Genomic DNA, 26746 nt, shown 5'->3' on the forward strand with positions numbered 1-26746 from the left:
GAGGAACAAAAATTTGGTATGTGATGGTAATGCTTCTAGACAAATTCTACCCGCTCATTTTCACCATCTTTCATTTCCTCTAACCTTCTATCCATCTATATAAAAATTTCATAATCTTTAGATGTCCCTACTAAAAAGGACATCACTTTTCACCGCTAGGCCGATAAATCAAAGTAACATTACACAAAACTTCAGAAGGTTTAAAAAAATTACAGAAAATTACAGAAAATTACAGAAAATTACAGAGATTTACAGAAAATTACAGAAAATTATAGAAAATTACAGAAAATAACAGAAAATTGCAGAAAATTACTGAAAATTACAGAAAATAACAAAAAATTACTGATAATTACAGAAAATTACAGAAAATTACAGGAAATTACAGAAAATTACAAAAAATTACAGAAAATTATAGAAAAATAAAGAAAATTATGGAAAGATACAGTAAATTAAAGAAAATTACAGAAAACTACAGAAAATTAAAGAAAATTAAAGAGAATTACAGATAATTACAGAAAATAACATAAAATTACAGAAAGTTACAGAAAATTACATAATATTACTGAATATTACAGAAAATTACAGACAATTACAGAAAATTACAGAAAATAGTAGAAATTCACAGTTAATTACAGAAAATTAAAGAAAATTACAGAAAATTACAGAAAATTACAGAAAATTACAGAAATTACAGAAAGTTACAGAAAATAACAAAAAATTAGAGAAAATTACAGAAAATTACAAAAAATTACAAAAATTACAAAAATTTTCAAAAAAATTAAAAAAATGTACAAAAAATTCCAAAAAAAAAGTACAAACAGTCACAAAAATTACAAAACATTACAAAAAAATAACAAAAATATACAAAATTTAACACCATATTACTGTAAATAAGAGAAAATTGCAGAAAATTACAAAAATTAACCAAAATGTACAAAATTTCACTGCAAATTAGTATCAATTAGAGAAAATTGAAGAAAATTAAAGAAAACTACTGAAAATTACATAAAATTACAAAAAAATAAAGAAAATTGCTTTAAATTACATATATATACATAACAACAATAAGTTCCGGAAAAAAACAGAATTGCCGAAAGTTATTTTTTAAACAAAAAAATTAAAGGATAAAACAAAATAATTCGAAAAATTGCACAAAACTCCTAAAACTTCAGAAATTACATAATATTAAAGAAAATTTCATAATAATACAAAAATCTACCGAAAACCATGAAAAATAAGGTAAGACGACAGAAAACAAACGAAAAAATCTGAATATTACATTACAAAAAATAAAGAAACTTTAAGAAAGGTACAGAAAATTGTAGAAATTTTAGAAAACAACTGTAAAATTCAGAAATGACAAAAAATAACAACATATTACAGAAAGTTTCAAAAAATTACTCTAGCATTCAGAAAAAATAACATTATAAAAGGTTTGAGACCATTATACAAAATAACAAAAAATAGAAAAATTTAAGAGCCAAAAACTAATAAAAATGACTTGAAAATGACAGAAAATATTCTGCTGCAAATAAAAAAAAAAAGCCAAATTTTCTGTGAAAACTACAGGAAAATTGGTTAATACAAAATACAAAAAAAAAAATGGTAAATTTCAGAATAAATTTAAAATGGCCAATTACTACAGATAGCCACGGGAAATTCAGATAATTACAACAATTAACCTGCAAATTTAGGTTTACTGGAAAAGATAGCTGAAAATCGATTGAAAATACTGAAAAGACCAGAAAACTGGATGAAAATTTAACGAAATATGAAGAATATAAAAAAAGCTTACAGATAGGAAAGTATTGTTCATATTACAAGATCATTTTGTTTTCTGCAAATATTCTTTTCACAATGCTATATATGTTAAGTTTGCCAAAATTCCTTTTTTGAAAATGGTTTTCAAATATGTCGTGCTGGAGGCATAATTTAAACATTTTTCCAACCAAATTTGTTTTTTTTGACTGTTACGTGTCACTGAAACTGCAACCTTTAAAATAAATCAACTTGTAAATTAACAAAATCTGTAATTTTCAATTGTTTTCCTTGAAAGTTAACGAAGATTCATTTATTATTACAGCAAATGTCCTGTAAAAAAGTTGTACACTGAACATTAAATGTCACGTAATTTGTTTTTCGACCTGTAAAATTACGGTAAATGTCCTGCTCCTTTTTGTTACAGGACATTTGCGTAATTTTTCAGGAAATAATTTTAACTGTGTACAATATTTCAGGTACGAACCTAAAAATGCGATTTCTATAGAATTTTGGACAATTCATGAGATCAATATCTTTTCCATTCACAAATCAGTCAAATAATGTCTGACAGAAGCAAAGAAAAAAAAATAAAAATTGAATAAATGATCCATTCGTGTCTTGAAATCAGAATGTCATTGTTTTAAGTTTTTGATTGAAACAGATTTACTGGTTGTTATACATAAAATATGGTTTTCCTTTGGAAAAAATCTATAAGAATCGCATTTTAAGGTTCATGCCTGAAATATCGAAAATTGCGTAACTTTTGATCTCATCGATAGATTTATTCAAAAACATCAGACATATTAACTCTATATTTCAACAGTCACTCTGCAAAATTCCAACAAAAAGCGTTGCGTATTTAGTTTCCGAGATATTGCAGTTTGAATGGTAAATATCCAAAAAGTCGGTTTTTTGTAGAATTACTCTATCTCTGGTCAAACAATCTTTAGAACGCTCAAATTTGATATGATAGTGTGACAAATGATCTATCTAACGCAGAAAATTTTATCGAAAAATAACATCTGGGAAAAAAATTCTAGAAGTTCAGATAACGTGAGCTTCCAATTTCTATACAATTATGAACGGTACTGTATCTTGCAACAGTAACAATAAGCATAGGAGCCAATTTGATTGGCAGATGTGGTATGAAAATGAATGAGGGTTTAGAGAATTCATCTATATCCTCAATCATCTTAAAATTAAAAAATAACTAGGAATTTATTACCTCGAATTACCGAGTATTCATTTTTAAACAATTTCGGTTCATATACTGGGACCTCGAAACCGAAAAAACTTGTAATTCCACTAAATATAGAACAATAAATTGCAAATCAAACATCCTGCGACAGTACATATTTCGCCATTCATTGAACATGTGTCAAACAGTTAAACTGTTACTCACCGTTTTATTGTTATTTTGCATGTTAACATGTCATTTAAGGGTCCCCAACTCCACGGAACCAAAAATACAAATATGTGTCATCGCGTTGTCGTCGTCGTCGTCGTAAAAAGTCGTAATAACGATATTCCAATCCATCCAATTCCACAAACCACCAAAAACCATTTTTGTTGGTGTGACAATCAATTTGCTGGTGCCGGTTTGTTCCGATTATGGCCTATATGTTATTTTGTTTGCCATTTATTTGTATTTTTATTCGCGGATTGATTGCAGTCGATTTGCGTACCAATTTGGGTGCGATTATGATCGACTGTTGATTGATTTTGTGTGTGTTTTTTTTTCAATTTTCAATTTCGTTTCGACCATGTTGAGAGAGTAATATTTTAAAGTGGTTCAACGATTCTTCTGAATCGAAACTACCCAAACTCTCAACATTCTTTAACCATCATGAAAACACTTTTGAGATAACGTATTTTTTTCTCTTTGCTACCATAAAAAGTTGGTGCACCATAAAATCATAAAATCCACACTGCAGATAGCAGTTCCGATCTTAAATTGATTCTCTTCTCCCAGCCTCTTCCATCCAATGGATAGCTCTTATTCAACATATGTTTAGCTTTTTTTTTGCATTAACCGAATTCCAACGAAGGGAATCTGATCGACAAATGTATGTATGTAGTCTCACCATCTGACTCTCTCCCATATCTATTCTAGCTCAGCTCTGTCTCGGCCCCCTCCTAGCCGTATAAATATAAATCGGTTTATGCTCATCGGTGGCAGTAATTTCACACTAAACCCCACTCATAAATTCCGTACCATCTGACCGTAAAGTGGAGGGCGAGCGCAGAAAACCCCATCGTCATGTCTATCTATGTATGCTATTATGCTACGTAGTTGGAGCCAGTCGGAACTTTATTTGGCACAGTGGGAGTTCTGTAAAAACTTTTGTTCATGGTACTTTAGGAGAGTTTGTTGGAATGATTAATTTTCTCGTCAGACCTTCAACGCTGGATGTTAGGCTCCTCCTCTCCTTTAGAGTGGTTACACGCTCCCGATTTCAAACTCAAATTTGAATTGTTTCGGTTCAGAAAAGCAGTTCAGTAGAAGCTCAGCAGTGATTGTATCCCATTTACTCGAAAACTTTTGCCCCAGAATGTACCATTTCCCAGAAAAATATTCACCAGAATGCACCATTTAGCAGAATTTTTCCATTGTACCATTTTCAAGAATGGAACATTACCCAGAATGGCAAAAATCCCAGATTTCTTCCTCTAGTATTTTTTTTTATTCTTCTAATTGATTCTTAAAAATTTTATTTTATTTAAAATTCAATTTCTCAAAATGGTTTTTTAAATAAAACCACAGGTTCAAACCTGTTTCCAAAGTTTCCAACTGAATTTATTTTAGAACCATGGACCTTCAAAAAACCGATTTGGTATCCGACACCTCACGCTGCGCGTTCGAACTAGAAAGATATATTGCCCTTCACGCTGTCACGTGGCAGACGGGGATAAGGGATCACCCCTAGCTTTCCCGCAGAAAGCCTAGAAAGCCCCGGCAGACCTAGATTAATATGTTTAATTTTCTGAGAAATGGCAATTCTGGTGAATTTTTGTAGGATCGAGGTAACCTTCAGGAGGATCCGAGGATTCGATCAGGATACAATTTTGACTAGTGTAATGATGTTAAAACGAAAACCAAACTTTGTTATCACATTTTACTGTTTCAATCTTATGAGACTCAAAAATTGGATTTCTTTCAACAGAAGAGTAAAAAAAAATATTGCAATGTTGAAAACTTGGATGCAATATATTACAGCAATTCAAATTGGTACAATTTTTTTTTCTTTTAATCATCCTTTATATTGAAATTTATCAACAATTGCATTTGAGTACATTCAGTATGCTTTTCCATATTTCACTATTTTGTTATTTATAGATATATTTGCGATTAACAAACTTTTGTTGAGTACCTATGCTACAACATAATTATTTAATGCAAGATTTAACGATTTATGATCTTGAAAAGATTGAAATTTAAGCATAACTAAGGGGTGTATTCGAAATAACACTTTTATTTGTGAACAATTTTTGAATGCATGAATGGAAATTGATAAAATTTTTAGTGAAGCTACCTAGCAGTGTAATGTATACGAGTAAAAAAATAAGTGATAATCTGTCAAGTGGTTTTTGAGATAACGTCCAATACAGAAGCTCACTTTTTTTTTGGGAAGGATCTACAAAGTTCCAGGGAAGTCCCAATGGGGGACTCAAAAACCAGCTGGAAATTAAGTTTTCGAGCAAAAGTCACATGGTAAATCGTATACAGATCCTCTAGAATCTAACAGTGTGCCTAAATTTGAATAAAAGTGAAGGTTATTGATTTCATGAAGTAAAAGAATGTGAGATATTTTATCAAGTGGAATACGAAGGTTTCAATAGGGGATCATTTCAAAAAGTCATGTTCGTTTAACTGACTAATTAATAGGCCTGATTTAACTTCAATAAAGTTAAAAAGCTGACCACCGGTAAAATGAATAAAATACGGTGGTCAAATCGTGCGCAAAATATGGATGTACGCTAGTGGCATGAAATTTTGGAAAACTTTGTAATGAACAACAAAAAAAAACTCTTAGACGGGCACTTGGCAGGCTTCCAGCCAAAAACTTCTCACTGATAAGTCTTGCCTGGATGTTCCGGGAATAAATATTAAAAAATCAATATCAAGTACTAGAAGAGGCTGATGATTTAATGAATATGCAATTCAGTCGGTGTTTCATAGCACACGATGAATGGCTAAATATACAACGCTAACTGCCTTCAAATGCAACCGTTTTCCCTGCATAGAACTTAAATAAGTCCCTCAAAGACTATTCTTTGTTTTGGTCAAGGTTTGTATATATAGGAGGCATGGCCGTAGAAACGGGGGGGGGGCTGGGATTTGGGGGTTAAACCCCCCCCCCCCCCCATGAGGGTCTATCAAAAGCTTGCGAGGTATTTTAATTTACAATCAGGTATTTTAACACTCAAAATTATAATTTTTTAATCAAATTTTGATGATGGAGTAAAGTTATTCGATAGTAACAATCTTGACTCAGAATTGACTTCAAAACCTCGAAAAGTAATCCCAGGTTCAGAATTCAGCTACAGATTTTCAAAATTTTCTGACTAATGAATAGTAATTCATTTCTTAATACTAAATTTTATTCTGGTTCCTTACTATCATAATATAAATTGTATTAGTGTTTTCAAATTTAGGATTAGGTATCCAGTTTGGGATTCCTGTTTTCGATTCGAATCATCATAAAAAAATTTAAATAAAAAGCTGTGTTTTAAAACGCCGTTTGAATTTGGTTTAAAATTTCCTACAAAATTTGATTCATGATTTTCGAAACTCATACGCATTTTTTTACATTTTGTAAATATTTTCCCGAATATGAAAAAAATAGAGTTTTCAAAAATTTAGTTTTTTATGTCATATTCAGATTCTATGCTCATAAACTTTATTATTATGCATAAATTCAAACATAACAAAGCTTCGAAATAGCGATATATTTATTTATTTAGATTTGCAAGTCGGATAAGGAATATATTTTTGAAATAAAGAATAATCATTGAAACTCAAAATATCCGAATAAGTATTATGAATTCATGATTAAGGGCTACGAAACTGATTTCAATTCATGGCTCATATTTTTAAAACCAGAAACCCTACTAAAAAATTTCAGAAAACGTATTGAATTTCCGAAACAGATTGATAATTCAAATTTTTAATTCAAGTTCAAAATTCAGATTCAGCTCGCAAATGAGTTCTACAAACGCAATCAAATTATCAAGATGACTATTTTGCTAAGAATTTAAATTGCCAGAGATTGCAGGATGATAATTCTGATTGTTTTTTCGATTTTAGAAATTAACCAAAGTCAGTTCTTTTGCACAAATCAACTGAAAATGACAGTAGAATTTAGAAGAATTATAGTTCATTTTGCAAAAAAATCCTTCCGTAGGAATTGATTTTTAATGAAAATTAATTGATGATAAAGAAACATTTATCTTCTCTTTAAAATATTTCTGGGAATTCCATATATTTTGGCGTATTGTTCAACATTATTAATATTGCAGTATTTTCAAGAACCAAATTTCGAACTAAAATATTTAACTAAGATCGAGTTTGCATAAATCCGATTTGTATTTCAAAATTTTAGTCTTTTACGTTTATCTGTGAAAATTGGATTTATTTTAGAATTTGTAATTGTGTAAATATTTGTAGGTTCAAATCACATAAGAAAAATTAAGCTGGCCAGATTTCCCGGTTTTACTCGGACTTGTCCGGATATTTTATTAAAATAAAAATAGGAAAAGGTTCAGCCACCCAAATTTTATTTAAAAACAACGTTTCTCCGGATTTATTCACATTTGATCGGGAAATAAAAAAAATTAAATAGCATCATTATAACTTTCAATTTTGTCAATTTTACAAGCTAAACATAAACGATTTTTTGAGAGACTGAAATACGATTAAAAATCTGGTTGTGTTTATCTGCGAAAAAAAATTAGTCGATTTTTTTTCCATGATTTTTGTTGAATAGTTCTTGGATTTTTGCACAATTATCCCGAATATTGACCGAATAAAGGTTTGAAATTTTGAAAATTGATTGTCCGAATTTTCCCAGGTTTAAATCAAATAGCCCGGATTTGCCCTGCCCGGATACGTGCGGCTGAACTTCCAGCAATCTTAAGTTAAGTTCACTAAATTTTGATGCAAACTCAAGATTGCAACCATCGATGAAAGTAAGTTTTTTTTTGGTGCTAAAGGATTCTTTATACAAATCCTAATTGTCAATTGAAAGATTTTAGGATGTATTTAACACGAAAAACTAGTTTCTATTAAACTAGAAAAACGAGCTTAAATATGAATAATCAAAAATTATTTAAAAATAATAGTATTTTTAAATTTTTCAATTCATGCATTTTTTAGCAAAAATGTCATAGGAAGTAAAAAAGGTCACTAAAACCACCCTGGAAAAAGCAATTGGAATCTGGTTGGAACCTTTTCATGAGTTGGTATCTCGAAGAAATTGATCTCTTAAATCCGGTTTTAACATAAATTTTTTAGTCCATCAGAACACATCTGTCATATTGCGTAAAAACAGGATGCACAGATTGCGATCTTTGGAACTGATCATTATTAGTTATTTACTTGGTGTCTACTAGTCAGGCTACACTTTTTGCCTGCCGGAAATGGATGTTTTGCATTATTTATGGAGTCTGCATTCAGTTATCCTTAATAATAGACTTTTTACCATATTTAAGATCAAGGGTTCCACTAAGATGCTTGGCTTTCAAGTCAACAATGAAGAATTTTCGAGGAGCAAAATGCGTAAAAGGAGCAAGTTTGTGCAAAACTAATTTAACCATGTCTTTTTGCATCGTAAATATCTCAAACGCACGTTAACTTAAAAATCTATCAAAAATAAGCAAGATAGCTTTTTTTATAACCAACAAGACGCCACTAAAGTTTTGGATGTCCGAGCTCTATTAACGTAGCTATCACAGGAATAAAGTGCCCGGATACTAAATGATCATAGCCTTATTCAGGCTGTTGGAAAGCAAATTGGTGAAAAACGATTTATCTTCTATCCTAAGTTTTCAGGAGTTGAGCAGACAAAAAACGCAATTTATTCATCACAAAGGATCCCTCTATCATATTTTTCAAGTTAATTTTAATTTAAATTTTAATTTAAATAATGATCAGAAAGCTAGCAATAGTTTCGCAATATTCATATTCATACTTATGCTAAAAAAGAGCATTCTAGATTGCCTGGTTTTATAAATCTAATTCCCATAGATATTCAATATATTTCTTTAAGTTCTTAATTTTTTTTAACTTTGAATATTTCCCAGCATTTGCTCTGATATTGTCCGGATAAAATTATGGAATATTTTTTTTTGTGAAGTCTCTAAATCAATTAAAGTTAACATTATAAATTCCTTACGAATAACGGTAAAGTTTTGTTTTAATCAATATACCTTGCAATTGTGCATGCATTTGGAACTTAAATAAAATGAGATATGTTTTTTTGTTTGTTCCACCTATTTAGTATTATTTAGATCTGTTTTAATTTGGGAGTTTTAAACAATGTTCCGAAAATCAATCATTTTCGATCTATGCTTTACTGCATTCAGAGCCAAAAAATCGAAGCAGTCAACTTTTCCTCTCCAACCAAATAATTTGAACAATCATGCATGACAACGACGCTGTTGTATTTGATACATTCCCGCAAAACATGATGTGGTAAAGAAGGACGCAGACTATAAGCAACGAACGTCTCGACGATGATTGCCTTCCTTGATGGTTTTCAACCTTCTAGGATCACAACTGATATGTATCAGTTCTGAGCGATGCGTAAACGTTACAATATGATTTTTAATTTTTCGCTTTGCGTAGAACAACAAAATCATTATTAGGTAACCGCAATGAACTGTCCAGGATTTGCTACGGCTTTTTGAAACATGTGGTCCTATTATTTCTTCAGATTTTTCCTTCTGAATCATTCATGATCGTCTAACAATACCGAACATTATCAACAATGATGCGAAGATAGACGTTCGAGAATGATTGAGGGAGCGACGTTCAAAATATATCATCAAATATGTCGATCACCGTTGATTAGCCACGTGACGAATAGCAACGGTAGCCCCCGATGGGGCATGGTATATGTTTATGTATCTAGTTAGTGTTGATGCTCGACAAGCATTCAACGGATACTTTTACTACGTGCGTATCACAGCACTCGGAGGTATAAATATTCTAGCTTGAAACGAATCATGATTGCTTTTCTTGAGCGATTTTCCGAACATTGGTTTTAAACGATTTTAATGTTGCTGACGTGTTTCGATAAAAATAATAAAATTTTGTTGTATTATTCCTAACCTCTATCTTGATTTTTTTTTCGAATAATCACTAAACTCTGGCCAGATTTTTCGGATTTTATTTAAAAAAAATCCAAAGCATATGCTCAGCTTTTACCAAGCTATGTAAAAAATGCACCTGATTTCCTCAGCCTTGATAAATGCGAGAAAAATTCTGCAATACTCACTCCAGGAAGCCTCCTTAGCTTATATTTGAGTGAAACTATTCGAGATATTATTTTAAGGGGCCCTCTTCGCTGTTATATTTTATGTTTTAATTTAGATGTTCTAGTTTCTCTTTCTTTCTAGTACTTGGTACGAATGAAGTGATGGCAATTTTTTTTACACGGAGACTTGGAGAAATTGCCTCATTGCCCCCTCCCTCATACGGCCTTGCTAACTTCTTAAATATTTTCACCCTTGAAATCATAAAAACAATTGAAATTTCTGTATTCGGATCTAATTGAAGCGATATGATAAAAATTCCCTTACACCAATCTCACAGTGCTTAGATACCATATCGGGCAGCAACCAACCATCCAGAGAAGATAGCAGTGGGTAGTAAAAGCTAAAGCATTCCCATACCACTTCCCACTCTCTGATCATCATTCGATAGCGACAAGAAGGGGGAATCGTTCACAAAACCATCAGTAAATAAACGTAGTAGGCAACACAACACTAGTTACGAGCTACATAGCTAGACGGATGGATAACTCTCACTTCACAAAACGTTAACTGCTGGCTTGCTGTTGCCGTAGTTGGCCATGCGGTCGCGTCTCCTCGCCTACTATACACGGCTTCTAGCCTACTTAGTCCGGGTCAGACGGACGGAACTCGGAAGAGGAGCTTAGAGAAATATGTTACGATGGCTGACTGAAAGGGGATCCTGAATGATGCACTCGAACAAGAATGACGACGACGACGACGCAAGGAAGCAGAACAGAGAGATACAGAGATACAGAGAGAGTTAAACCGAGCCCATTGCTGGATGATGCTGCTGGTTGATGATGATGACGGCACTTATGCAGACGTTGTTGCTGCTGTTGTTAGTGTTGTTGTTGACGGTCTTGGGGGTCGTTCATCGTTTCGTTACTCCCTCGACGTTGAAACTGCTGGCTTGCAGCTTCTGGTTTCAATTAAGGCCGCACTTGGCCGGGAATGGCGGCCATCTGATGCTATTTACAACCCCTCATACAATGTATAGCGAGGGTTATTACTTCAACCTTTCGTAGGGACTTAAAGTATCCTTCTGTTGGGTTGTTGAGGTCCTTCTAGTTGCTGCCGACCTGAGCTGAAGTAAAACCTGGTTTGCGCTCATTTTAGCAACACCAACACCTCATAACCGCGAAACCCGCGACGGTTTTGGACAATGTTGTGGTGGGGTTGGGGAAAGTTCTCGTGGAAGTTAAGGGATTGAGGATACAGGAATCCCGTAACCGCAGTCAGGTTACCAGAGAGCCGGAGAAACAACAGAAACAAAAACAATGGAGGCAGCCCTCCCACCCCCAACAACAAAAACAACCGCAGTTTGGTGCGCGAGAAATGCGAAAACGAGGGTGGGGATGGCCCCATTCCAGTAATCTTTGAACTTATATTACTCCTCATTCTGTTGATGGTTGTTTATTTTTATTCCCGTGTAGAACATTAAATTCATGCATGTTCGTCGAGCGCCCTCTTTCTCTCGCTGAGCTGAATGTATGACGCGCTGAACCTTGGCTAAGGATCGCGCTGTTTAGTGCGAGTGTGGGTGGTTGTTGTACATTGTACATTGCCATAATATGCCCCGAGGACCCTTGTAACTTGTGTTCTGTCTCTCTCTCTCTCCTAGTCTCTGTCTCTCGACACACACAAAATGGTATTGTTGCAACATGGTAATAACAGGAGCTTTAGCGGTATTATGATTTGCGTCTCCAATCCTTGTGCTCATCCTCACACCGTCTCCCTCACTATTTGAATGCATTCCCGAGGACGACAACGAGTCATGTGGAAAACATGGGGTGGGTGGAGTAGTAAAGGATTCAATAATGGGATACCCCGGCTGGCTCGACCTCATCGTTCATCTTCGTCGTTGGGCTGCACTGAAAGAAATTTTACACGCAATGCTGGTGACAATGTTTTTAATGAGGATTTCTCGAATAAGGATTGAATTTTACGATTTGACGGGAAACGATTTCACAATCGAGGTTAATATAAAGAATGAGTTTTTTCCAGTTAATTTCACGGTGTACAAACGATCAGCTATACCCAATTAGTACACTCAATGATAAGTGATTGCTGGATAATATGCTCGTTCCTAGAAACTAACTTGTTTGAATAGTGCTGGGATGGATGTATCCATTTCACAATATGGAAAAACTATGCTCTGGTTTGTCTTAAATACTTCATTTTATGATCAAATGGCTTGAAATTGAGTTAGTTCTTCAGTTATCAAGTCCAAAAAAATGCCAAAACTGACAAAAATGACAAAAACGACAAAAGTAAAAAAAATGCCAAAAATGACAAAAATGACAAAAATGACAAAAATGACAAAAATGACAAAAATGACAAAAATGACAAAAATGACAAAAATGACAAAAATGACAAAAATGACAAAAATGACAAAAATGACAAAAATGACAAAAATGACAAAAATGACAAAAATGACAAAAATGACAAAAATGACAAAAATGACAAAAATGACAAAAATGACAAAAATGACAAAAATGACAAAAATGACAAAAATGACAAAAATGACAAAAATGACAAAAATGACAAAAATGACAAAAATGACAAAAATGACAAAAATGACAAAAATGACAAAAATGACAAAAATGACAAAAATGACAAAAATGACAAAAATGACAAAAATGACAAAAATGACAAAAATGACAAAAATGACAAAAATGACAAAAATGACAAAAATGACAAAAATGACAAAAAATGACAAAAATGACAAAAATTACAAAAATGACAAAAATGACAAAAATGACAAAAATGACAAAAATGACAAAAATGACAAAAATGACAAACGGTTCACTCTCTGCTTTCGAGGCGATCAGTCGCATTTTCAAGAGTGTGCTAGTTTCGGATCGAAAAGCAATTTTTTTTTACTGGATGCGTGAAAAAGTGAAGCAGTGATGAGTCCTTCACCAGGAGATAATCCTGGTCGGACCATTCCCGAATGGATGGACACGGAAAACCTGCGAGGAAGGCTTTATTACATGATTTTACGTGCTAAACCAGGCCATACACTTCCCAAAAACCCTTTTGTAATTGGGAGATCAGTAGAGGAGTACGCTGGAAAGGTGGAAGGAGGCTACTACGAGAAGCGCAAGGCATGGTACGTCATCAAAATTAGAAGCAAGGACCAAGGTAGGAAGCTATTTACGTTAACTGCTTTAAAAGATGGCACGCCAATTGAAATTGGTCGCCATCCGGAGCTTAACTTGCGCAAATTCGTAGTATTTTGCAATGAAGTTGATGATATGACAGAAAAAGAAATTGAGGTTGAGCTTGCTCCCCAGAAAATAATAAATGTTCGCCGCATAACGAAGAAGACAGCAGCTGGTATCGTTAACACACCAACCCTTGTGTTAACGATCAATTGTACCGTCGTACCGGAATTTATAAATTTTGGACTGTTGAGAGTCAGAACAAGACCCTACTATCCCCAACCGATGTTGTGCCGGCAATGTTTGACTTACGGCCATCCAAAAATTAGATGTCATAACCAGATCGCTTGTACAATTTGTTCATCTAATCACGATAGCGCAAATTGCACTACCAAAATAAAATTCTGCCGAAATTGCAAACAAAACCACTTGCCTACTGATAGGTCATGCCCAGTATGGATATTTGAATCCACAGCTCTAAAGTTGAAAACCCACCAAGGAATAACGCTGACAGCCGCACGCAAAAAAGTAGAAGGAAATAGCACCAACTCATCTTATGCCGATGTCGTTAAGCGACAGATTGAAGAACACAATACGCACCGTAGAAAACAACCAAACCAGCAAGCGCCGCAACAGGAAGAACTGAAACAAAAAGAAGATAATCACCAGCAGCAGGAAAAAACCAAGCAACAACCGAGGAGAGATCACTTCACTGCAGTCACCAAAACTCCAAGTTCTGTGTTGGAATCTGATTCCCCCCCTAGGAAAAGAATCACTTCCCAGCCACCCCCTTCCGTTCCAATCGATAATGTGGAAGATCAGCATCTTTACACAGTTGGCGACAACTGTTCGATTTTAACTCGCTCACGAAGCGCAAATCGCAATAAAGTTCACCCCCACTCCTCTTCCCTTCCTAAATCCTAACTCTTCCCCATTCAGTTTATATTATTGACCCTCGGTCTAATTAAACTTGTAAAAGTAAAAAGCCTTTAATAAAGATTCATTTGAATAAAAAAAAACAAAAATGACAAACAAAGTACGAACCACTTCTGGAACAACCACCAGTCACTTAATCTATCATTTTCCACTGTTTAATTTTAAAATCTCTAGTTTTATTGTAATTTATTTAAAAATATTTATGGACAAATACAAAAACGGGTGCGATGCCCAAAAATCATGGCTTACTCCTCGCAATTTTGCTGAGAACCTAAACTTTTTTCTTCTTCAGTTCAAACGACTTTTTCACAAAGCCAAAATATTTTGACGTTCGCGCGAATCAACGCCTACTTAAACTCTCACAATATAGTTAAAATAGCTTCAGCTTCAGCACAAACCAATTAGAAATAGTCTGAAATTTAAAATGACAAGTTTAAAAGAAATTTAAAAGAAAAGTGGCTTAACCGTATTTTAAGTCAGGTTGAATGTTCCATTTCACAAAAAAAATATTGTGGTAAATACCTACCACTATACAACTTCCAGTACACAAAATTAAATCGGCTGTAAAATTTCTAAAGAAGACAAAAAAAAAAGCGTTTGAAAGGTGCATGATACAGATTCTCTGTAATTCGGGCAACGCTGCTATCGAACTATTTGGATCGAAACTTTGTGGAAACTTCATTACATCGACATTTGAGCTTTTATGTTATAAATTATTTCAAAATAATGATAACTCATTCGTAAGAGAGAAACTTTAGATAAACATTTGAGAAAAAAAAAATCAAATATTGTATACGTATATCGAACGAGAAAATCAATCATGTACTTGGTAAAATCAACTTACTGGCAACAGATGAAATTGCAGCTCATTTAAAATGTTTAATAATAAGAAAAGTTATCACAATCTCTAAAATCGAAGGTTTTTGTTCTAAGTTCAATAAAAAGTAATGATCTCACCCTCTCTTCTTCAGCAACACCCTGTTGGTTAGCAACCAGGATTATCCTTCTCTCAGACGGAATATTTTCCTATTTCTTTCCAATGGTCGCTTGATTTCCAGAATACGTGTCTGAATTTTACCGATTCTCAAATAAAAATTTACGGTTTCAACTTGCATTTCAGAGTTCTTGAAAATTTTCCTCATAAAGAAAAAAAAATCACTTCCGTCATCGACGGTCACTGCCTACCGTGTCTTCTTATAAGATTCCAACGATTCAATCCCTCCACGAAAAGTAAAATAAACGATTTAAAGTAATTTAAGGAAAAAGAAAAAAAAATCATCAGCCGAAAATTAAACTTTAATCCTTCGAGTACGCTGTCTGACATCTTGCCACAAAGCCAACTTATCAGTTGATATGTTCTACGCTGTAGCTCTGTAGGTGAAATTTTCTTGTTACGAACCGGTCGAGGGAAGAAAGCGAGAGACCGGATAGAGTATCGATTGAAGGACCGTCCATTTATCGTAAATCAGTACACTTTTTATTAGCATAAACCGCTCATATCGAATAAGCATAATATCATTTAGAAAAAACGAAGACAAACACGAACAGAATCTTAATGAAACTTGATGTTTCCTCATATTCCTTTGAATTAACTCTAGGCGTACATCTTTCGAAGATATTATGGCTAGCATCACAAAAATACCACTATGTGTACTATGAAGGATGTGACCGGGATTCGATGTAATACCCGCTGGCTTAGAAGATTTGAAGGCTGACATTTTTACGGGCTGACCAAACTGCTATCTTATTCAACTTTTTTTGGGCAAAGCTAGTTGTAAACGAACGATAGAAAATCACTCAATACCAACGCATTTGCGATGGTTATTGAAAATGTCATAATACCGTGGTTGAATTTAACCCTTTAATGCATGACTTTTTTTAAGTGAGAATTGCAGTTATTGATTCAGTGAAATAATAACATTTTAATTCGAATAACAAAACTCAACAGGTTTGAAGTCATTATTTTGAGTATTATGAAAGTTATGGCCCGTGAAAGTTGAAAAATATATTTTGAAATTCTTAGTTCATTTCAATACGGTTTTGCTAATTTCTTCAAAACCTCGTTAATTGGGTGAAGAAAAGTGTTTATGATTGATTGAGATTAAAAAATTTGTTATAATTTGCAAATCTGAAGAAATAACAGCGATTGTCCAAAAACGACTTTTTTCAAAAAAAATAAAGAAATTTGATTTTCGCATTTTTTCTGCATACTTTGTTTGATATCTCACACATACATTGAAATATCGTTATAAAAAAACCATGGGCTAATTTTTTTTAATCTCTTGAATATTTTTTGTGAAAACATTACTGAAAAATATCCACGCGTTTTCGAGATATTTGGATTTTGATTAGTGTTGTTTTAAAACAACACTATGCATTAAAGGGTTAAAGAAATCTTTCGATTGCTTTGATTCAGTCATAATAGTCAAATTGGATTGTTATTTCTATCACGATTTCATGTTAGCTGGGTGATATGCTATTTAATAAGAACATTTCAAGATTATGAAGTTTTATATACGGATAGAAAGTCAGATAAAATGCGGCCCTTGGAGCCAAAGGGGTATAAGTGCATAAAAGATTATTTCGAGAAAACACACTTTTAAATTGATGAGTTTGGCCGTTTTCCATATATATATTTCGAAATTTTTTATTTTTCAATTGAATGTAAAAGTATGTAAATGAATTTTTAAAAATCCCAAAAAATCATCCAATATAGTTTGAAATGTGAAGAATCGTTTGGCATCATTAACTCAAAATCGACCATTTTGTCACTTATACCCCTTTGACTCTGAGAGCGTCAAATGAAAGATGGGGAAATTGAGCGAGTAGAATTTCATTTAGAAGCATTATCGTCATATACAAAATTTTCGTTTAGCACGATTCAACTTCTTTGATTTCTTTTCACGATCTTTCATTCTTCTAACTTTCTATCCTTCTAAAAATTTCATAATATTTCTAAAAGCGAAATCACTTTCACTGATATGACCGAAAGACACAAACACAATACACAAACATAACTTACGGAGAATCAAATTCTTCATTAAGTGACTTTACTGCCGCTCATAGCAAGTCCGTCCCACTTGCGTTTTCATCATTTTTCAGTTTATCGCTGGAATCATTGTAATTTTATCTGTAGTTTCAAGAGAAAACTTTGTTTTCAGTACTTTGTTCTGATGAACATTGAAAAAAACCTCAAGTAATTTTGTCCCATTGAACAAATGATCGCAAGTCGGTCCCATATGGCATAAATCATCGCATGTCGGTCCCACTGCCATAAGAGCCCAGCAAATGATTTTCAACTAAATCAAAACAGAAAAATAATCCCAAGCAACCAAAAGTCCCATAAACAGGTACAAAAACGCTTACTCAGCCCCATCATTGATATGAAGTACGTTCTATGCAGCTCAAAATTTAAGTTCTTATTGATACTTTCAAGTTCCAAAACAAGTCTTAATGATCTTCTATTCAGCTTCCAGCGGCCTCTTAATTCAGCTTCCAAAAAATCGCAAAATGAGCAAAAAAATATCTCTCTATCTCAACTGAACCGTACCGTTGACTTCGGTCCATATCACCTTCTCTTGATTATTTACTGTGTTCTGTACCGGTGCCGCCATGATGCCACGCGCCGGATTTCAAACTCGACATATTACTCAATTGCCTCTTTCCTACATTTCCTACATTTATCGCATCAGAATGGTCACTCAAGTACAAAATTACTTATTGAAAAAAAACTTGCCCGGCTTGGGGATCGAACCCCGACCTTCGTGGTGAGAATCGAACACGCTACCACGAGACCACGTCAAGATGTTGTTGTAACTGAAACTAAAACTCGAAGCGGTGATTTAATTTTGAAAGCACATCAATGCACTTTTTGTGACTTATCAAATCCCGTTTGAGCACTTTTGTGCCCTTTATGTGACTTATCAAATCCCGTATTGAGCACTTTTGTGCCCTTTATGTGACTTAAGTCCCGTATAACGTACGTATAGATCACTTTTGCAGCTTTCAAGTTCGTTAATGAGCACATATAGTTCACTAATGGGAATTGGGCAACACAAGTCACATACAACGTACATATTAATCACTTTTGCAACTTTCAAGTTCATTAATGAGTACATAAAGTTCACTTAAGGGAATTGGGCAGTTGATTCTCTTTGTCAGCCAATATGTAACTATCAATGCCTTCATTCAAGTAAATATGTGACTTTTGGTTGCTTGGGATCCCTTTGAAGCGAAAATCTTTCATTAGCCGTTGCAGTGACAGATTCTGTTGATTACTTTGATTAAAAACGCACACAAGTGCTGAATTAACGTTGAACTTTTTACGATTTTTCAGAGCCGTTTTTCTCATTTCAACAAAAACGCAAATGGGACGGACTTGCTATGAGCGGCAGTTTAGCTTTCAACGGTTTATTTACTAAGTTATTGATTATTCAGCAAAAAGAAGAAAAAAAAACCGTTAGATTTTGGCAACACAATTTTCGAGCATGTTGGCAAAATCTAACGGCGTCTGTCCTTTGAAACTGATGGAAATTTAGTTGCAAAGTTAATTCACTCTAGTAAGCACAACATTTCCTTAAAACAATAGCTTAGATTTTGCCTTCTACACTTTCATGAAAATCTTCCAACTTACTCGTGGGTCATTAATCCTAATCCCAGGATCGTTCCGTCATCGCTAAGGTAGGTTGGCGTTGCACCTTAAATATTCCGTTAAAGACCCGTGAGCTGACGGCGAAACTTCCCCCGATACCATCAACCAACTACATTGTACCGAGACAGCCGTTAAGCTTTACGACATTTGCGTGTTGGAACATTTTTTAATAAACTCTGCAGTAAACAAGCAAAGCTTCACGCATCCCGGGGGAGGTGGAGAAAATATGGGTGGGAAAAACCGAGCCAACCTGAATATTTTTATTAAACTTTACCTCGACCAGGATTGAGTTGTTTTTTTGGGTGGGTTTACCCACCCGCAAGTTCTGCGAATCGGTACTATTTGGATTTAACAATTTTGATAACGTGCTTTCCGGGGAATGGATTAGAATTTTCCGAACTAACCCAATCAAAATATCTGAAAGTAGAACGTTCCGGTTAGCTAGTTTTCAAATATCAAATAGCGGCAAATTAATAAAATATGTCCAAAAATAGTTATATTTTTGATTGGTTTTTGAATGACTCAAAACCAAATACGGAAGAAGTTTTCCGGAACACAATCAACACCAGTTCTGCTGGGGCTTAATAAACAGCCAATGTTTTTCGATGTGATGTCGTTCTGCTCCCTGGTGCTTATGCGACGAATCAAGTCTTCATCCGGGTGACATTGTTCCCACCACCATGCATCATCCGATCCGGTTTCCCGGTTCTGCTGCTGCTTCTACTCCAATCTGTGGCCCATCCGGTGGGTCACGCTGAACGAACGGACGATTCCACCTCTCGTAATTTCGATAATCCTGTTAGAGAAGGAAGGCATCCGCCGGGCATTTGTGTCTGTATTTGTGGGGCAACCTGTCAAACAACAGCTCAACAGAATCGACACCACCGGCCGGAATCCTTCGTCTGATTTGGTCCATAATTCGGATGACTAAGGCGAGCGTGTGAGTGTGCGTTTGTGGTGGAAAAACAATTTCCATCCGCAGGCCCGGTGCCGTACCCTTTCGCAATCTGGTCCGGTACAGGCTGTGGAAAAACGTGTCAGAATTACGAACCTCAATCATGTCAATAAATGTTTCACTGAATGTCCGGCCGTTCGTTTCTTTCCGGACTCCCGGATCAGCTCCCAACTCAAGTCATTCGACCAAACAATCCATCACACCCGCGCGGGCTTTCGGTCCTTCCCGAAATAACAAGATAAATTCAATTGGCCTATATTTGTTCACTCTCCTTCTCTTTCTCTCTTCCACCCAAACAGTTCCGCCGCTCAACATCCAGATGGTGGGCCTGCAGGAATCGTTGACGGCCGGAATTACGGCCCAGGTGTCCTGTCAAACGGCTGGCAGTCGGCCGGCACCGAGCATCGTCTGGCACAAGGGCGGAACCACCATCCGGGGGACATCGCAAACGGTAAGTAGGACGTTCGATGCAGCTACAGGATTTTCGGGCACCCATTCGAAGCCGGCTGATCGGTGACAATCCTCGCGATTCACTCAAGCAACAACGAACGTAGGCCTCCCTGTACTGACTGACCAAGGGATGTTTCCGATTGTACTCGAAATAATTAATCGAAGTGTGCCATCGACCAGCAGCAGATTGACAGACTGCAACGGTTGAACAACGCCTACTGCTGCGTTCCGTGTAGTTCTGACTAGCATGGACAGAGGGTTTTCCAGCTGATGCGATTCTAGCGAAATGCTTACTGTTAGCGAATGCGTTACAAAAGCGACCATTTTTCTCCCACAGCACTTTCAAAGGTTTTTCAAGGTTTTTCAAATACCCTGTTTTGGTTGGATCTGAAATCATGCCATTAGGGGAAAACTGTGATGGAGTGATAAAATGTGGATAATGTTGTTTTCTTCTAGAATATGGACAATCTTCTAAACTTGTCATAGCTTCGGTGAAGAACGTCAATAAAAATGTCCTTGACTTAAAAAAAACGACAGATCATGGAGTGCAATGTAGATGGTGCATATGTTGCCCAAACATTTCAGTCAATATACTTAGATAGACGCTATCTTAAAAACTTATTGACAGATCTCCAAATTTTGCTCATGTAAACATTATGATAAAGGTAGCATCACTAAAAATTTCCTCAAATTCCATCCATTCGTACAAAAGTAATTCACAAATGAAAGTGTTGCATATTTTTTGAATACAGTCCTTATAATCTCAATGTACTCTTTTTGAAGTCTCAGCTTAAGGTAATTAAGAAAGCAGTTTAAAAAAAACACATGATTTCAAATAATTTATCGTTTGATCGAATCGACCTTTGAAAGGAAAAAAATGAGTACATATATTAAAAACAAGATTTGGTAAAATTTACGATGCGGTAACAAAGGGTCCGAAAATCGGTCGAATCAACAATTTATTTTTAAAATTTTGATAATTATAACAGTTTTGAAAATTAGGTCGATAATTTCATTTTTTTTGTTTTGGAATCAATGTCAATTAAGTAAAGTTTTCAATTTAGAAAATTTGGCGAAATTTGTGTTATTATTGCCAGTTTTGTAAATTTTCTTTTTTTATATCCTTTTAAACACTGTTGTAAATTGCATTATATTTTGTAAAACTGACAGATTTTGAGAAAATTTGAAAAAAAACAAAACTGACAAAATTAGTAGAACTGACCAAAATTCGAAATATTGGAATAATTGAAAAAATTGACAAAATTGACAAAATTGACAAAATTGAAAAAATTGACAAAATTGACAAAATTGACAAAATTGACAAAATTGACAAAATTGACAAAATTGACAAAATTGACAAAATGATTTAGTTTTAAAATTGTTGAAAAAATTGAGAAATGTGACAAAATTGACAAAATTGAAAAAATTGAAAAAATTGACGAAATTGACAAAATTGACACAAAAGATTTTATTTTAAAAATTGTTAGAAATTTGAAAAATTTGAGAAAATTCAAAAAAAATTTCAAAAATTTACACAAAAAAAAATCCGAAAAAAAAATTATTTTTGTCGTTTTTATATTTTTTGTCATTTTTGTCATTTTTATATTTTTTGTCATTTTTGTCATTTTTGTCATTTTTGTCATTTTAGTCATTTTTGTCATTTTTGTCATTTTTGTCATTTTTGTCATTTTTGTCATTTTTGTCATTTTTGTCATTTTTGTCATTTTTGTCATTTTTGTCATTTTTGTCATTTTTGTCATTTTTGTCATTTTTGTCATTTTTGTCATTTTTGTCATTTTTGTCATTTTTGTCATTTTTGTCATTTTTGTCATTTTTGTCATTTTTGTCATTTTTGTCATTTTTGTCATTTTTGTCATTTTTGTCATTTTTGTCATTTTTGTCATTTTTGTCATTTTTGTCATTTTTGTCATTTTTGTCATTTTTGTCATTTTTGTCATTTTTGTCATTTTTGTCATTTTTGTCATTTTTGTCATTTTTGCCATTTTTGTCATTTTTGTCATTTTTGTCATTTTTGTCATTTTTGTCATTTTTGTCATTTTTGTCATTTTTGTCATTTTTGTCATTTTTGTCATTTTTGTCATTTTTGTCATTTTTGTCATTTTTGTCATTTTTGTCATTTTTGTCATTTTTGTCATTTTTGTCATTTTTGTCATTTTTGTCATTTTTGTCATTTTTGTCATTTTTGTCATTTTTGTCATTTTTGTCATTTTTGTCATTTTTGTCATTTTTGTCATTTTTGTCATTTTTGTCATTTTTGTCATTTTTGTCATTTTTGTCATTTTTGTCATTTTTTGTCATTTTTGTCATTTTTGTCATTTTTGTCATTTTTGTCATTTTTGTCATTTTTGTCATTTTTGTCATTTTTGTCATTTTTGTCATTTTTGTCATTTTTGTCATTTTTGTCATTTTTGTCATTTTTGTCATTTTTGTCATTTTTGTCATTTTTGTCATTTTTGTCATTTTTTGTCATTTTTGTCATTTTTGTCATTTTTGTCATTTTTGTCATTTTTGTCATTTTTGTAATTTTTGTCATTTTTGTCATTTTTGTCATTTTTGTCATTTTTGTCATTTTTGTCATTTTTGTCATTTTTGTCATTTTTGTCATTTTTGTCATTTTTGTCATTTTTGTCATTTTTGTCATTTTTGTCATTTTTGTCATTTTTGTCATTTTTGTCATTTTTGTCATTTTTGTCATTTTTGTCATTTTTGTCATTTTTGTCATTTTTGTCATTTTTGTCATTTTTGTCATTTTTGTCATTTTTGTCATTTTTGTCATTTTTGTCATTTTTGTCATTTTTGTCATTTTTGTCATTTTTGTCATTTTTGTCATTTTTGTCATTTTTGTCATTTTTGTCATTTTTGTCATTTTTGTCATTTTTGTCATTTTTGTCATTTTTGTCATTTTTGTCATTTTTGTCATTTTTGTCATTTTTGTCATTTTTGTCATTTTTGTCATTTTTGTCATTTTTGTCATTTTTGTCATTTTTGTCATTTTTGTCATTTTTGTCATTTTTGTCATTTTTGTCATTTTTGTCATTTTTGTCATTTTCGTCATTTTCGTCATTTTTGTCATTTTTGTCATTTTTGTCGTTTTTGTCATTTTTATCATTTTTGTAATTTTTTTTTTTGGAATTTTTGTCATTTTTGTCATTTTTGTCATTTTTGTCATTTTTGTCATTTTTGTCATTTTTGTCATTTTTGTCATTTTTGTCATTTTTGTCAATTTTGTCATTTTTGTCATTTTTGTCATTTTTGTCATTTTTGTCATTTTTGTCATTTTTGTCATTTTTGTCATTTTTGTCATTTTTGTCATTTTTGTCATTTTTGTCATTTTTGTCATTTTTGTCATTTTTGTCATTTTTGTCATTTTTGTCATTTTTGTCATTTTTGTCATTTTTGTCATTTTTGTCATTTTTGTCATTTTTGTCATTTTTGTCATTTTTGTCATTTTTGTCATTTTTGTCATTTTTGTCATTTTTGTCATTTTTGTCATTTTTGTCATTTTTGTCATTTTTGTCATTTTTGTCATTTTTGTCATTTTTGTCATTTTTGTCATTTTTGTCATTTTTGTCATTTTTGTCATTTTTGTCATTTTTTCATTTTTGTCATTTTTGTCATTTTTGTCATTTTGTTAATTTTTTTTCATTTTTGTCATTTTTGTCGTTTTTGTCATTTTTGTCATTTTTGTCATTTTTGTCATTTTTGTCATTTTTGTCATTTTTGTCATTTTTGTCATTTTTGTCATTTTTGTCATTTTTGTCATTTTTGTCATTTTTGTCATTTTTGTCATTTTTGTCATTTTTGTCATTTTTGTCATTTTTGTCATTTTTGTCATTTTTGTCATTTTTGTCATTTTTGTCATTTTTGTCATTTTTGTCATTTTTGTCATTTTTGTCATTTTTGTCATTTTTGTCATTTTTGTCATTTTTGTCATTTTTGTCATTTTTGTCATTTTTGTCATTTTTGTCATTTTTGTCATTTTTGTCATTTTTGTCATTTTTGTCATTTTTGTCATTTTTGTCATTTTTGTCATTTTTGTCATTTTTGTCATTTTTGTCATTTTTGTCATTTTTGTCATTTTTGTCATTTTTGTCATTTTTGTCATTTTTGTCATTTTTGTCATTTTTGTCATTTTTGTCATTTTTGTCATTTTTGTCATTTTTGTCATTTTTGTCATTTTTGTCATTTTTGTCATTTTTGTCATTTTTGTCATTTTTGTCATTTTTGTCATTTTTGTCATTTTTGTCATTTTTGTCATTTTTGTCATTTTTGTCATTTTTGTCATTTTTGTCATTTTTGTCATTTTTGTCATTTTTGTCATTTTTGTCATTTTTGTCATTTTTGTCATTTTTGTCATTTTTGTCATTTTTGTCATTTTTGTCATTTTTGTCATTTTTGTCATTTTTGTCATTTTTGTCATTTTTGTCATTTTTGTCATTTTTGTCATTTTTGTCATTTTTGTCATTTTTGTCATTTTTATCATTTTTGTCATTTTTGTCATTTTTGTCATTTTTGTCATTTTTGTCATTTTTGTCATTTTTGTCATTTTTGTCATTTTTGTCATTTTTGTCATTTTTGTCATTTTTGTCATTTTTGTCATTTTTGTCATTTTTGTCATTTTTGTCATTTTTGTCATTTTTGTCATTTTTGTCATTTTTGTCATTTTTGTCATTTTTGTCATTTTTGTCATTTTTTGTCATTTTTGTCATTTTTGTCATTTTTGTCATTTTTGTCATTTTTGTCATTTTTGTCATTTTTGTCATTTTTGTCATTTTTGTCATTTTTGTCATTTTTGTCATTTTTGTCATTTTTGTCATTTTTGTCATTTTTGTCATTTTTGTCATTTTTGTCATTTTTGTCATTTTTGTCATTTTTGTCATTTTTGTCATTTTTGTCATTTTTGTCATTTTTGTCATTTTTGTCATTTTTGTCATTTTTGTCATTTTTGTCATTTTTGTCATTTTTGTCATTTTTGTCGTTTTTGTCATTTTTGTCATTTTTGTCATTTTTGTCATTTTTGTCATTTTTGTCAATTTCGTCAATTTTGTCATTTTTGTCATTTTTGTCATTTTTGTCAGTTTTGTCATTTTTGTCATTTTTGTCATTTTTGTCATTTTTGTCATTTTCGTCAATTTTGTCATTTTTGTCATTTTTGTCATTTTTGTCATTTTTGTCAGTTTTGTCATTTTTGTCATTTTTGTTGTTTTTGTCATTTTTGTCATTTTTGTCATTTTTGTCATTTTTGTCATTTTTGTCATTTTTGTCATTTTTGTCATTTTTGTCATTTTTGTCATTTTTGTCATTTTTGTCATTTTTGTCATTTTTGTCATTTTTGTCATTTTTGTCATTTTTGTCATTTTTGTCATTTTTTGTCATTTTTGTCATTTTTGTCATTTTTGTCATTTTTGTCATTTTTGTCATTTTTGTCATTTTTGTCATTTTTGTCATTTTTGTCATTTTTGTCATTTTTGTCATTTTTGTCATTTTTGTCATTTTTGTCATTTTTGTCATTTTTGTCATTTTTGTCATTTTTGTCATTTTTGTCATTTTTGTCATTTTTGTCATTTTTGTCATTTTTGTCATTTTTGTCATTTTTGTCATTTTTGTCATTTTTGTCATTTTTGTCATTTTTGTCATTTTTGTCATTTTTGTCATTTTTGTCATTTTTGTCATTTTTGTCATTTTTGTCATTTGGTGATTTTTTTTTATTATCTGACGGGTTTGCGCCGGGGGTCTTCAGATTTTCCCCAAAATTGAAAATTTGGTTCATTTTTGCGACTTAAAAACACATGTATTTTTTCAGATTTCTAACATTTTTATTTTTTGAGTTAGCTTCGGTTAGATTTTTTTGTAAATAAAAAATAACCATTTTTCAAAGCTACATAACTCTGTTGTTTCTCAACGGAAATTATAAAATAGCACATCAAAATGCATTGAAATTTTATCAGCTTTCCAAATAGAATAGTTGAAAAAAATTAAATAATGACCTTCAACATGAAAAGTTGTAAATAAACTTTAAATGGCGTCTAAAAGTACCGTCTGCACCACCGAATATTTTGCAAAAAATACCATTGTATAGCTCGATTCATGATGCAACTTTCATCTGAAGACACCAAAGTGGGCCATTAACACCTTGAAAAGTTATGAAAGAAACAATGACAATAAATCTCTTTTTTAACATCGAAAACAAACAATGGTCGAACAACTGCACTCACATATGGAGATAGCAAGCACTTCTTACAACATGGAAACAAAAGAACTTATCAAAGCAGGTAAAAAACACTATTTTTT

General features: G+C 32.4%; 1 protein-coding gene across 3 annotated transcripts in view; it reads left to right on the forward strand.

The window, feature by feature from the left end:
- Nucleotides 1-26746, forward strand: part of LOC129751743 (nephrin) — a 391395-nt gene that overhangs the window by 287820 nt on the left and 76829 nt on the right. For all 3 annotated transcript variants that reach the window (XM_055747424.1, XM_055747426.1, XM_055747425.1), the window contains one exon: nucleotides 20284-20435. In XM_055747424.1, coding sequence (XP_055603399.1) covers nucleotides 20284-20435 — 152 coding nt within the window. The remainder of the gene's footprint in view (nucleotides 1-20283; nucleotides 20436-26746) is intronic.

Source organism: Uranotaenia lowii, chromosome 3 (assembly GCF_029784155.1).
Source record: "Uranotaenia lowii strain MFRU-FL chromosome 3, ASM2978415v1, whole genome shotgun sequence".
Lineage (NCBI taxonomy): Eukaryota > Metazoa > Arthropoda > Insecta > Diptera > Culicidae > Uranotaenia > Uranotaenia lowii.